Raw genomic sequence first — 13944 nt, forward strand, 5'->3', positions numbered from 1 at the left:
GAAAGATGCTATCTCATAGCAGTGGCTCCAACCAAGGGTTTTCTCCTTCCCTCTCATCACTCTACCCTTTGGCCATGACTAGTACCAGCTGAGCTCACCAACTCCCTGCAAGAACTTGACAAAATCACGAAACAGAGACTAAAGCTGAAGAAGGATTTTAGAGACTTAGAGTGGTCTGGCCCATTCATTTTATTTTAAATAGAAAACAGATTTGAAGAAGAGAAGTCTTTCCAGGCCATACAGAACAATGCTGACAGGGCCAGTACAATGAGCAAGGTCTTCTGACTCCCAGTCCAGTTCTCTTTGACTACATCCTATTCTCATGGGATGGGAAAGAAGAGATGGACAGGACCAAGGAAGACAGCAGGATGGGTTGCCTGAAGTTTACTCAGCACCTAGAAATCTGGATGTAGTTTGAGTAGAGTTTGTGATAATTCAGGGATGACATATATCAGGTATGGGAAGAACCTTTGAGACTAATATCCCAGCTTTGACAGTTGAAGAAACCAGAGATGACATTGACAACACATCCTTAGCATAAAAGGTACTGATTCCCCTATCTGGAACTTTCAAAGCTCTCATCCCCAACTTCTACTCTTTCTGATTTTCCCACTCCCGACACATTTGCAGTCCAAACACTGAGTATCCTTGGTCTTCTTCTTAACATCTTGAAGGAAAATATTTTTCCTCCTTTCTAGAGGTTTTGTGCTTCCTTATTGCTCAACCAGAGATGAAAAAGATCAGTGTCTCAAGTGACATTGAAGGTGAAAAGCTGTCTAGTACTCCTGGCACCTCTGTGATTTCAACCTGAGATTTCACCGGCCTTGGCTTATTAATGGAGGTATATTAAGACCTAATTTATTCATATTTCATCAATTTGGAATTAATGATAAATGTGATAGGGCTTAATTTGAGGTTTACTCTTGAGAATCAAAGAGAAAAAAATTAAACCGAATTGTTAGAGTTGATGGTCTTTAAAGGGGCCATTTAGCCTATTTAAGAGAATAATCTTTTTTTGTTTTGTTAATCCTCACATGAGGATCCCCCCCCCCCCCCATTGCTTTCAGAGACAGAAGGGAGAGAGAGAGACATGGATATGAGAGAGACACATTGACTGATTGTCTCCTGCACATGCCCCAACCGGGGATGGGGAGTGGAACCGGCAACCCAGGTATGTGTCCTTGACTAGGAATCCAACCATGATCTTTTGGTGCCCAGGGCAACACTCTAACCACTGAGCAACGCTGACCAGGGCTAAGAGAATGATCTTTTAAGGTATTTTAGAAATATCATTTAACGCATGTTCAGAACTCTTTGAACCATACCTCTTGACAATTTTTATATTAATTACCCATTATTCTTACCTGTTCAATAAGGAAAGTCTGAGATTTTCTGTTTGGGAACATGTTGCTAGTCTAGTCATTATATGTGTGTGTAAGCATGTAATTAAATTGCACTTCTGTAAAAAATATATCTCCAATTCAGAATTTTGTTTTCCTTTGGGTTTCCCTCCAATAATGAATATAGATTAATGAAGCTTTTATAGGGTGTCCCAAAATTCACACAAGATTTGAATTTTGTGTGAGCATTAACAACAACAACAAAGAATAAAAGCCTAATTTTACTTGGTTTATTGAATCAGATTTTAATATCTGTTGCCCTTTGATTTCAATCCCTTCAATTTGATTAGCATTACCAAGTACCAATTATGGCCCAGGAGCAGGGACAATGAAGACCAATGAAGACCGCGGCTTTGCGTATGTGCCAGCAAAACTATGGAGGCCATTTACCCGATGTGCTATTCCATACATAACCCTATACTGTATACTTTATGAATCAATAAAAAATTTACAATTTTAATTATAAACATGTTTTTTTTTATTTATTGCTTAAAGTATTACAAAGGGTATTACATATGTGTCCATTTTATCCCCCCGCCCTAGACAGTCCCCTGGCCTCCTCTATCCCCCAGTGTCTTATGTCCATTGGTTATGCTTATATGCATGCATACAAGTCCTTTAGTTGATCTCTTACCCCCCTACCTCCTGCCCCCCAACCCTCCCCGGCCTTCCCGCTGCAGTTTGACAATCTGTTTGAGGCAGCTCTGCCTCTGTATCTATTTTTGTTCAAAAGTTTATAATGGTCTCTATTATCCATGAATGAGTGAGATCATGTGGTATTTTTCCTTCATTGACTGGCTTATTTCACTTAGCATAATGCTCTCCAGTTCCATCCATGACGTTGCAAATGGTAAGAGTTCCTTCCTTTTTAAAGCAGCATAGTATTCCATCGTGTAGATGTACCACAGTTTTCTAATCCATTCATCTACTGATGGGCACTTAGGCTGTTGCCAGATCTTAGCTATGGTGAATTGTGCTGCTATGAACATAGGGGTGCATATATCCTTTCTGATTGGTGTTTCTGGTTTCTTGGGATATATTCCTAGAAGTGGGATCACAGGGTTAAATGGGAGTTCCATTTTCAGTTTTTTAAGGAAACTCCATACTGTCTTCCATAGTGGCTGCACCAGTCTGCATTCCCACCAGCAGTGCACAAGTGTTCCTTTTTCTCCACATCCTCTCCAGCACTTGTTGTTTGTTGATTTGTTGATAATAGCCAGTCTGACAGGTGTGAGATGGTACCTCATTGTTGTTTTGATTTGCATTTCTCGGATTATAAACATGTTTTCTATCAAAATTACTTCTTGCGTGGATTTTGGGACACCCTATATATGCTTGTAGTGTGTGTGTGTGTGTGTGTGTGTGTGTGTGTACTTGCTATAAGTCATTATGGGTGAGAGCCACTATGACATAGAAGCAATGCACTGTAATAATGATTGTTAGTAAACAAATGATGTAGTGAGCAAAATGCATTTCAGAATGTGTGGTTATGTGTTATTATGCATTAGAGGAGTAAATAGGCTTATTACTTTGTCCTAGGTAAAGAATGCCATTGGCAGGAGTAATAAAAGGGTTTTTGAACGTAAGTGCATCACATCCAAAGAGAAAGGTTTTAATCACAATGGAGCTGGGCTGTGGTAAGAGAGTCTAACTGGCTGCGGATTCTAGGAGCCATGGAGGCACTAGAGTTGGCTGCGGACTTGTCCTGTTTGGCAGCACTGCTTGCTGAACCTGAGCCCACCAGTGTCCAGGTGATGCTCAGAAACAGGACAGCAGATGACTTTGGCAGCATCAGTGAACATGTGCCAAAGAAGATAATATAAAAAAAAACGAGTCCAAAAAAAGAGAACCTGGAGCAAGGCTCCGAATCTAAATCAAGTTTCATGGTGCAACTTGATTCTCTCTTTTATTTTATTTTTTTTAAAATATATTTTATTGATTTTTTACAGAGAGGAAGGGAGAGAGATAGAGAGTTAGAAACATCAATGAGAGAGAAACATGGATCAGCTGCCTCCTGCACGCCCCCTACTGGGGATGTGCTCACAACCCAGGTACATACCCTTGATCGGAATTGAACCCAGGACCTTTCAGTCCTCAAGCCGACGCTCTATCCACTGAGCCAAACCGGTTTTGGCTGATTCTCTCTTTTAAATGGCATCGATATTTAACCACCTGTACTCTAATCACTCGTGGTAACTATAAGAATTATATCTAAAACCAAACTGAGACCTATTGTCCAAGAATAATAGTGCTAGTGTAGATGAGTATGGATACAGAGTTATAACTCTTAATTATGTTTTGAATTGCTATACCTTGTCCATTGGCATTTGTTCCATGCCTACCTTCTTATATTCCTTTTGTTCACCATTTTAAAAAGCATTATTAAAGCCCAATTTGCATATCATACAGTTCACTCATTGTAAGTATACAGTTCGATTATTTTTACTAAATTTATACAGTGTGGTCATCATCCTAATCCAACTTTAAACCACTTCTATCACCCTAAAAGTTTCCTCATTTCCATTTGCAGTCAATCCCTGCTTCTGCCCATCTCCAATGATCTTCTGTTTCCTTTCAGGATTTTTAATTACATTTATTTATTGATTTAGCCTTCTCCCCCATTACCATTTCTCCCCTCTATGTCTCTTCCACATCCATCCTCCCCACCCTGCCCCACAATCACCACACAATGTCTATGTCTATGAATTCTCTCTCTTTTCTTCTTTCTTTTTCTTTCTTTCTTTTTTGGCTCTGTGTTTGTAAAATTAAGCACATGGATACTTGCAGAGACATGTTATGTTGAAACAGCTTTATTTTTTTAATCCATAAATATATGTTACTGACAAAAGTGGAAAAATCCTCGACTAAATCTTACTAAAGTGATATCTGTTTACAGTACATATAGAATGTGCTTTGACAGGTAAGTAGGACGATGAGATTTGTACAGAGCAGCAGTGACGAGAGCACTGCTCATCACGAAGCTTGCTGATGGGGATGAAGAAACTGCAAGGTACAGACAGAAAGGTACTTCCATCAGTGCTACCATATAATAAACACGGAATCCATAAATTGGGGTAATGCGTAAAAATGTTCATTAATCCCCCCTTAGGAAATTGTGTCCCCAAACTAAAAATATTACAGTAAGAATTGCTTTTTATTAGAGAATTTCAAGAATTCTTTACTACAAAATGTCTAGTTGAGTTACAGAACTAGAGGAATATTTGCCACTATGAAGCACATGAATGAGTCCTCCCATGGAGTGGCACTCGAGGGTCCCAGCGGAGTGGGCAGCAAAGTTGAGCAGGGTTCTCCCTCTCGCTCAGGAAGGAGGACATGAAGGGAACATGTAATGTCATTTCTCTGACGGATGAAGGTTGATGCGTTTGCTGATTTACAAGATGGGTTTGATGATACTGACTTGGACTCTCAATCTTGCTTCACAAGCTTTCACCGGGAGGACAACAGTGTCCCACGGAGGGGCTAGTGAGGTACTAGGATGCCCAACTCCTAGCAGCCCAGAGGTGATGCTTCCCTTCCTCCAGCTGGAATGGAGCCCAGTATCCAAACTCAGTCTTCAGGACCCAGGTTCTGGACGGGAATATGACATCCATTGCCACCCAGAGCCTCCGCCGTGAACGCTCCTCTGTGGCTTGGAATGCAGTGCCCACTGATCTCAAATACAAACATCATGCCCTTGTAGGCCAACCTCTGGACCTTTCTCCTCTAGCCCATCCTCTCTCTGAAATCAGAACTCCCTCCCTCCAGCTTTAAGAACCACATCAAAGTGAAAATTTCAAATTCAGAATTTCCCAATGACACAGATACCATAGATGACTTAGTAGGCGTGTCTATATGTGAGGACTTCCATGACACACGGTGGGTAACCTATTGAATGGGTAGGCCCTTACACCTTCAGATATGAGAGCATCCCTAGGTGGCCAAGACCCTGGGCCCATCCAGGTTCCGGTGAGGAGTCTGGTGGCTGTCTAGGGCATCTAAGGTTGTCACCGTGGGGCAGCCTTAATGGGAACCATGCAGCTCAGTTGGGATGGGGGAGGAAGGTGAAGAAAGAAGGTTAATGAAAGCCCTAACATGTAAGAGCTGGATGAAACTTCAGAGTTCATCTAATCAAAGCCCCTCATTTTACAGGAAACTGAGGCACTGAGCAAGAATAGGGCTTGTCCTCAGTCACACGGCAAGATGGAGACAAAGCCAGGGCAGAAGTGTATCCAAGAGACTCGGCCCCGAGCTTTTTCCTCCTGTAGTATGCTTCCTTCCGAAATCAAATATAGAGAGCTCAGGAAGACATATCTTTCATACTGACTCTGTCATTAAAATGCTGCATTTATAAAAAATAGCATCTGAACCCTGAAAAATACTTCATTAAAACACAACAAGCTTCCTTGAATATACTTCAGAGCAAGTTTCCCAGGTTTAGGGAAGATGGTGGATGAATGTATGCGGGAGGTAACATGTCAACGCTTCCCAAAGCCGTGCCTTCTAGGGTCCAGCAGCCCTTTCAGAATACCTGGGGTCAAGTTCACAGTTGCCTGTGGATGGGGTCGGGGGATGGATGGCTGGTGGCAGGCAAGGTATCTGAAGAAATGGATCTTTTGGTGGCAGGGTTGTTGGAATGAATATTTCTTCACACTTGGGGAGTCATGAGGCCATCCAGAATTTTGGGACAGAGGGAGATCTGTGACACACAAGCAGGACAGGTGTGGGGTGGAACAGTGGCCAAGAGCCCTCAAGGATATGAACTTTGGCCAGAGTAGGAACCTCTGGGCTAGGGCAGGCTGGGACAGCGGCTTAGGGGGACAGGCCTGGCCGAGATACCTCTGCCAGGGCAGCTTCTCTGGTTTCCCTCCAGAAGACCAGGGTAGGAGCACTTGGCTACGTGTCCTGGGGCATCACCTCCCAGGGGCAGGAGGGGAAGGATAAACCAATGAGGCAAAAAGAAGATCTGAATGTCTCATTCTTTAAATTTTTTCACTGAGAGCTGTAGGCGTTACAACTAGAGAGTATAGCAAGACCAAGGAAAAGAAATTAGGAATGAAGAAAGGTAAGTTAAGGAAGAGGGCAAGGCCAGGGAGATGAGAGGAAGGAAAGACTGAACTGGCATAAAAGACTGAGTATATGAAACAGTTTCAGAGTGGGAGAATGGAAAAAAGGAGAAATTTGAATGAAAAGATTTGGAACTTTCTAGAAGGCAAACCCATCACCCAAGAGACTGGGGAGCCAAGTGAGGGGGTTAACAGAATTCTTGGGAAAGCCTCTGTGACTTAGGAACTCAGGGAGTCAAGAGTTAACTGGAGGAGCAAGACGGGGAAGGTGGGAGGGCACGGGGGATTGTGGGAGCTTCGCTGTTATCGAAGGCCAAGGAACCAGCAAGAATGTTCAGGGCAGGAGAGAACCTGGCAGATTCCATTCCATCCCAATGAGATCAATGGAGACTCGCACAAAGAACAAAGCAAGTAGAGAAACATTCTGGACTCTGGGCTTCCCTTGCTGGGGGAGGGGGACTTTCATTGTGGGGCAGGGCCTGGTGGGGCGGAAGTCGTGACATCTGGGTTCTAATCCCAGAACCCTTGCTTATCTGCTGCCTGAACTTGTCTAGTAATGTGGCTTTGCTTGTTCTGCAAACTTGGATGGACCAACCAAATGAGTGAGACACCTGTGTGTCCTAATTAAGATGTCATTTTATGGACTGAATTGGAGCAAATCTGTGGACTTCTCTCTTTCTCTTCTCTCCCTTCCTCCCAGACCCCAGCGTGAAGCAGAAGAATCATTGAAAAGAAGTTGGGCCTCAGGTAGGATTTTCTGATCTGACTGACCCCAGAGGTTTTACACTGGATGATGGTAAGTCTGGGAAGAGAGACATTTTGGAATCAATCTTTCAAACAACCCCTGAGACAGAAAGACAGGGCCTAGGAGAAATGGCATCCTGAGGGCTGGGGAACTGGTGCCAAGATGCTTCTCACAGGATGAGAGAGATGAGATCAGGTTTCTGGTTTGGAGAGTATGTGTGTATAGACACATGGGGAGGCCTTTCTCACCCACCCATATCCTTTCCCCTCTGCACCAACAGGCAGCCTTCCAGGGACTGGCCTGGGGCTGGATTAGAGGGCAGTGGGTTTAGGGACCAGCTGTGAGAGACACTCCTTTGTTTTTGGGAGGGGCCAATTGCTCTATTTAGGGTGATTTCCTCCAGCCTAATCCTCTTAGCCTCCCCTCTGGAACAAACTCTCATAAACCCTGGGGCCAGCCCTTGGGAAGGTTTATGTGTTTGTAGGGGAGGAAAGCAGAGCTATCCCTGTCCTCACAGCCTCACAGGACACTACCCCAGTGGGGGAGCTGAGGGCTGTGTTCACCACCCTGAGCTCTAATACCCTCATGATTATGTGATTATGGGAGCCTTGGGAGGAGACAAGAGCTTTGGAATTCTTGAAATAAGTCAGAGGAATCAGTCAATTGATTTCTCTGTGGTTGTGGACTGGATTAGACTAGAAAATCCCAGGGCTGACACTGGGGAGCTCTCCTGCCCCAGCCCCGCCTCCCTTTTAAAGGGCCATACATATTACATGCAGAACTGGGGGGACCTAGAATCCCAGTTCAAGGTCACTGTTTCCGGAGTCTGACTGTGGCGAGTCATGTTTTCAGTATCAGACCTTCTCCTAATAGTTTGGAGCTGATTTCCCCAGCCCCAGCCCAGGGAGGTGCCCTGGCCCTGAGAATGGGGGAGCCCCTTCTCTCCCCACTGGCTCTGGTCTTGAGGGAGTGGATGCTGCTTAGCTCACCGTCCAGTCTCCAGGAGGCGGTCACACCCTGCCCTCCCCCATCTGGAGGCAAGGAAGGGGCTGAGATAGGCCGGCAGGAGCTGACCCCCCAACAGAGCTGAGGGAGTCGATCTGCCTGGGGCCTGTGTCCCCTGCAGGGGAGAGACTGGGGTGCAGCCCAGTTAGCCCCAGACCAATCCCTGGAGTACCATTATTTGCATTTGCTACTGAGCCTCTGTCCCTTTGACCCAGAGGAGGCACTGGTCTGAAGAAGCAGCAGCCAGGAGAGAATGATGGAGCTGCAGGAGGTGGGGGGGCTGGAAACAGGCAGAGAGCAAATTCCACACCAAGATGGGGTCAGGAGGTGGGCAGTGATGGGGACGGAGGAGTGGATGAGGTCCAGGACTACCACGCATGCCCTCCTTGATGGGGAGGGGGTGCGGGGCTGCCCTTCTTCAGAAGCCGCTGTCTCCTCCTGTCTGACCTTCATGCTGGGAGACAGGGGGAGCCCTGGATGATGGGAACAGCAGCCCCTGAGACCTTGGGCGTCACAGTGGCCTCCCCACCTGCAGCTGTCTGGCCATGGCAGAAGCCTCCAGGGGGCAGTGTAGGGGAGGGGAAGGCAGGCCTGAGTGGTGGGTCATAGTTCAGACCTAGAGGCCTGGAGGAAGTGTGGAGATAACCAGTTGCTAGGGCGAGTGTCCCAACAGCCCCTACACCTCCTAGGTACCCTCTTCTGAGGGGGCTGGGGCAAGGCCCCGGGGAATTCAGGGTGGAACATCTGAGGCTAAGTCCCCCCAGAAGAGGAGCGGGGACCCTGTGGGTGGGGCAGGCAGCTGGAACTGGGCAGGCTTCCCAACAGTGGGGAGGCAGCAGAAGAAAGGGACTTGGGGGAGTCCCTCATCCAGGGCTTGGAGGAGGGGCAGGGTTCAGGGTGGGGCCTCAGGGGCTCAGCAAAGGAAGGGCCACTCAGCGGGTCCGAGTCCAGCAGGCCGAGGAGATCGGTATTGTGCTTATGGACACAGCAGCTCCCTTGCTCCGGAGCACGTAGGCAGTTTTAGGCACTAGAAGATTCCTGTGGTGCAGTTCTAGGTAAATGAATGAGGCCGAGTAGCCTATGCGGTCAGCCACTGACTGCACCCGCTGGCCAGTTCAAACCCAGGCAGCTTCCGCTGGGGTCAGGCCAGGGCCTCCTGGCTGACAGGCCTGCAGCTGAGCCCCAGGAAGGGAGAGAGGACGTGGAACTGGAAGGATTGCTGGGGGAGGGGCGGGGATGACTGGGCTTAGTCCCGCTCCTCACTCCCGGACTCTCCTGGGAGAGGGAGTGACTGCCCTGATCCCAGGTCTGTGCAGCTGTGCCAGGCCACCTGCTGTGCCCTGCTGTGCTGGGGAGTATGGCTTTCGGGTGAAGATAGCCCACCCCCACCTCCTGCGGAAGGAACAAGGGAAGGGAGCCCAGGGGGCTAGAAGCTCTGCCCCAGGCCCCTCCTGCCTGCCCTGCTCTGCCAGTCGCCCGGCCTGTCCAGGGGGTCACACGGTCACTTCGGTCTTGCTGGCGCTGTAGCAGGTGTGGTGGCCGGGGATGTAGTGCAGCTGCTCCACCGTGTTGTGTCTGCGCGAGGCGAAGGCCTGGCGCTTGGCCGCCGTCTGGCTCTGGCCCAGCGTGGCGTAGGAGTTACTGGAGGCACTGGGATGGGAGTGCATCTTGGTCATGCGGTAGCGGTCCAGCATGGGCGTGGACACGAACACGTCCGTGTGCGAGATGGCCCTGGCCAGGGACTGCTCCGGGAAGGCCGTCCGCTCGGGGGACAGCAGAGGGTCCTGGGAGTGCAGGCGCTCCGTGGACAGCAGCTGCTCGTCCGACAGGATGCGGTCGTAGGGCATGCGGAACTCGTCGGGCAGGCGCCGCTCCGGGGACAGGACCCGGTCCTGCGACATGGCGCGGATGGGCCGGCGCGGCCTCTCGCGGGGCAAGGGCTTCTGTTGGGACATCTGGATGACGTTGACGGGGAGGGTGCCGCGGGCCGCCAGGTCGGGCAGGTGCCGCCTTCTCATGTAATACTCGTCAGCCTCCTTGTCGGCTGCAGGACAGACAGAGAGAGAAGTCAGCTGGGGGACAAGGTGACACCACGCGGCAGCCAGGACGGAGCTAGGATCCTGCGGCCCAGGCAGATGGGGGCTGTGCGTCTAAGAGTCCCGCGGGCTCTTGTGAACGCTGGGTTCCTTCTCCTGAGTCTGGGGCTGGCCAGGAGTCTGCTCCCAGGCAGTGCTGGGCCCTGTCGAGGCCCACCTGAGTGCCCCGGGGTTCGGGGGCTCCTCGAGTCCCAGCGAGTTCATGATAGCACAGAGGACAAGCCCTCGCCCCCAACTCCTGCTGGGTGCTGCTGCTACCACCCCCTTCCTGCAACAGAATGGCTCCTGGTCTTGCTGAAACTCCCAGGGGGCAGCCGGCAGCTGTCCCATGAGGCTTGGAGCCTCTCTCCAAGGGACTGAGTTGCAGAGCCAGACTCCTGCTAGACCCAGTGGTTCTCAACCTTCTGGCCCTTTAAATACAGTTCCTCATGTTGTGACCCAACCATAAAATTATTTTCGTTGCTACTTCATAGCTGTAATGTTGCTACTGTTATGAATCATAATGTAAATATCTGATATGCAGGATGGTCTTAGGCGACCTCTGTTAAAGGGTCATTCGACCGCCAAAGGGATCACGACCCACAGGTTGAGAACCGCTGTACTAGAGTAAAGCTGTGCCAACCGTGAGGCACTTGTGAGAAAGCTAAATTGGTAACTTAGGAACTGAGTAACACTTTTTCTGGAGTAAGAGCCCGTGCACAGGAAGACAAGACGTGGGTATCCAGCCCCCACACACCACAGAATCAAGCCTACACACACCCGTCATGTGCACATCCGAGCAGGCCAGAACAATCTGCACCTCATTCAGATGCTCCGCCCTGGTCTCCAGGCAGGAGGCCCTCCCAGACCCACTGCCTGCTGAACCCTTGAACTTACTCAGGATACGTACACCTATTTTGCCCCAAATTTTAGGAATGGGGCTTCCCACAGTCGGACTTTTCAATATCTGCAGAATATGGGAATGCTGACTGCTCCTCAGTGTTCCCAGAGGGCAACCAATGGCTAGGTCCTGCCTCCTGAGCCACATATTCTCTCAGCCTAGGCATTCATAAGTTCTCGGGTCATTGAAGATCCCCTCTGCTAGCCATGGAAACTCACCATTCTACCTGATCTGGACTCATGATGGTAGATTAACCCATAGCTTCAAGCAAATACTCAGTCCTGCAGTTGGGTGGTGCTAAAAACAGACTTATGGGGAAGTGGGGGCAGCAGTTCCAAGGGTGGGAAGGTAGGAGGGAAGAGCTCTTCCACCACGTATCTTCTAGTCATTGTAACATCTTAAACCAATCAGGCTGTATCTCATCCTCATCAATCCCTAGACCCTTTCAGACTCAATGCAGAGCTGGGATTATTGGATGAACTGGACTCAACTGATCAAATAGGATATGTATGTGAGAGTGGGGAGTCTCAGGTTCTCAAGACAGTGTTGGCCGGATTAGGGAGGCAGGGGTTTAAGGGCCCTTCCACAGTGAGGTCTCTGTGAGGGGACTCAGAGAAAGCTCTGGTGTTGGCTGCCTCTACTCCAAGATCTTGAGGGTGAGAAGGCCCGTGGTTTGAAGATGGTAGGTATGGGGCAAGGCTGGGGAAAAGTTCTCTCCTGCATGCCTTCCTGGGAGATATGGACCTGAGGATTCTATGACCTCTATTCTATCTATAGGGCAGTGATGGCGAACCTTTTGAGCTCGGTGTGTCAGCATTTTGAAAAACCCTAACTTAACTCTGGCGCCATGTCACATGTAGAAATTTTTTTGATATTTGCAACCATAGTAAAACAAAGGTTTATATTTTTGATATTTATTTTATATATTTAAATGCCATTTAACAAAGAAAAATCAACCAAAAAAATGAGTGTCATAGGTTCGCCATCACTGATATAGGGGAAATAGGCTTAGGCCCCAAAGAACCAAAACAAGGAGCTTGTCCATTGCCTTCTTTCATGCTACCCTCACTCTTTGTTCTTGGGACTCCACACCAGTCCCTCAGGGGTAGGGCAAGAGAGTGAGACCAGGAGGATGTCAGGAAGGCTCCAGAGACATACTGGGACGGCCCACTTACTTAGCCTCTTCAGGGAAGAGTACTTGCTGGGGTGGCTCTTCATTGCGGACTCGTAGGATGGGGGCAGGTGGGCCAAGTTCTGGAAGGAGCGGGAGAAGGAGAGGTCGTAGGGCTCAGTGGCTGATGTCAGGATGTTGTTCATTCGTGGCTTCTCTGTAAAAGAAGGGAGGGTGCATCGCATTAGTGAGGACGAAGGCTGGGGAAGGCAGGAGGGAAAGGGTCCAAGCTGTATCTCATATCCCCATCCCACTTTCCTGGTCCCAAGTGCTAGGACACAGATGGTGCTGGTGACTCAGTTTCCCTCATGCTCAGTTCCAGCTGTCAACAAGCCTGGGTGCAGGTGCTGTTATGTCTGCCACTGGCCATGATGGCAGTTTTCCTTCCCTTGAATGGCAAACTCTTTCTCCTGGTGCACCCCTGGGCTGCCTGATAAAGATGTGAGCCTGATGGAGCTGGGGCTACAGGGGCATGGTTGTAAAATGATATGTTTGGGCACGAAAGTTCTGTCCTTTCTCAAATAGTTTTAGGCAAACCTAGTTCCCTGGCCCAGAAAAATATGAGTTTGAAGGAGGAGGAATGACTGATCTTGTCTACATACCCACAGAACTGGGTGCAACACCTGGTTCTACTGAGACCCCAACCCACACTGTCCATGATGTCATTTCACCTCTCATCTCGCCACTTCCCCCTTGGGCCTCTCCAAGCCCTGCGCCTGATAAGCCACTGTGAGCTACAAAACCATTTCCTCTCCTTCCATTTTCTTCTCTTGAAGCCCCCTTAGCTATCTCTGAGCTGAGGGAGGAAATAAGGAAGTAAAAAATGCTTAGCACATCATTCCCCTTTTCTCCCTCCTTCCCTTGAGATTCCAAAACCTGAAGAGAGAGAAGGGAGTGTTGTTCAATCCCAGACACGGGTAAAAGAATAGGGGAAGGAATACAAGAAAAGATGCAAGTGAGATAAGGTGAATGACTGATGAGGTTAATGAGCTGAACTGGGCTCTGGGGGCCAGAGTAGGAATAGCACAGGAATTCGGGCATTGGGATTGGGGAGATGCAGGTGTGGGTGAGGGAGGGGACATGAAGGTGGAGGACAGAAAGGAATGCAGATCTGGGAAAGGAAGACAAATATATCTTGGTGTTTGACTGACTTGAGGCACAGCAAGAAGTCAACAGGTATTCCTGGGGAAACAGTGGTACCATTCCAGAAATGAGGCAGGTGAGTGGCTCTCGCATTATCCCTGCATACACTTTGCTTTGGGACACCAGAGAAGGGGCAGGCTCTAACTTTGAACAAATGTAACAGAGGATTGGGGCTCCCCATGCCTCTTGGCGAAGAGAGTGCTAAACCCTAGAAGACAGTAATTTTGCGAACCATGGGACAAAGAGAAGCACTCCTGAGCTTAGTCCAAAGGCAGCTTCAATACAGGGCATTCCTGGCTTCTCTATCCTGTTCTGCCATCACTGGTTCCCGCAACGCAGGGGTTGAAAATAGGGAAGCCCAGCGAGTGAGCTACTGCTCACACCAGCACATATGCAAGGGGGTGGGGGATGCTCTGGGAGATCAGAACATGCTGTACAGAA

General features: G+C 48.7%; 1 protein-coding gene across 2 annotated transcripts in view; it reads right to left on the reverse strand.

The window, feature by feature from the left end:
• Positions 1-4194: 4194 nt before the first annotated feature.
• The window catches only part of SHISA6 (shisa family member 6), a 294154-nt gene continuing 284404 nt past the window's right edge, over positions 4195-13944 (reverse strand). For both annotated transcript variants that reach the window (XM_059668601.1, XM_059668600.1), the window contains 2 exons: positions 12365-12517; positions 4195-10257 (listed from right to left, as the gene is read on the reverse strand). In XM_059668601.1, coding sequence (XP_059524584.1) covers positions 9707-10257; positions 12365-12517 — 704 coding nt within the window. In that variant the 3' untranslated portion in view covers positions 4195-9706. The remainder of the gene's footprint in view (positions 10258-12364; positions 12518-13944) is intronic.

This window comes from Myotis daubentonii, chromosome 16 (genome assembly GCF_963259705.1).
Source record: "Myotis daubentonii chromosome 16, mMyoDau2.1, whole genome shotgun sequence".
NCBI classification, from domain to species: Eukaryota; Metazoa; Chordata; class Mammalia; order Chiroptera; family Vespertilionidae; genus Myotis; species Myotis daubentonii.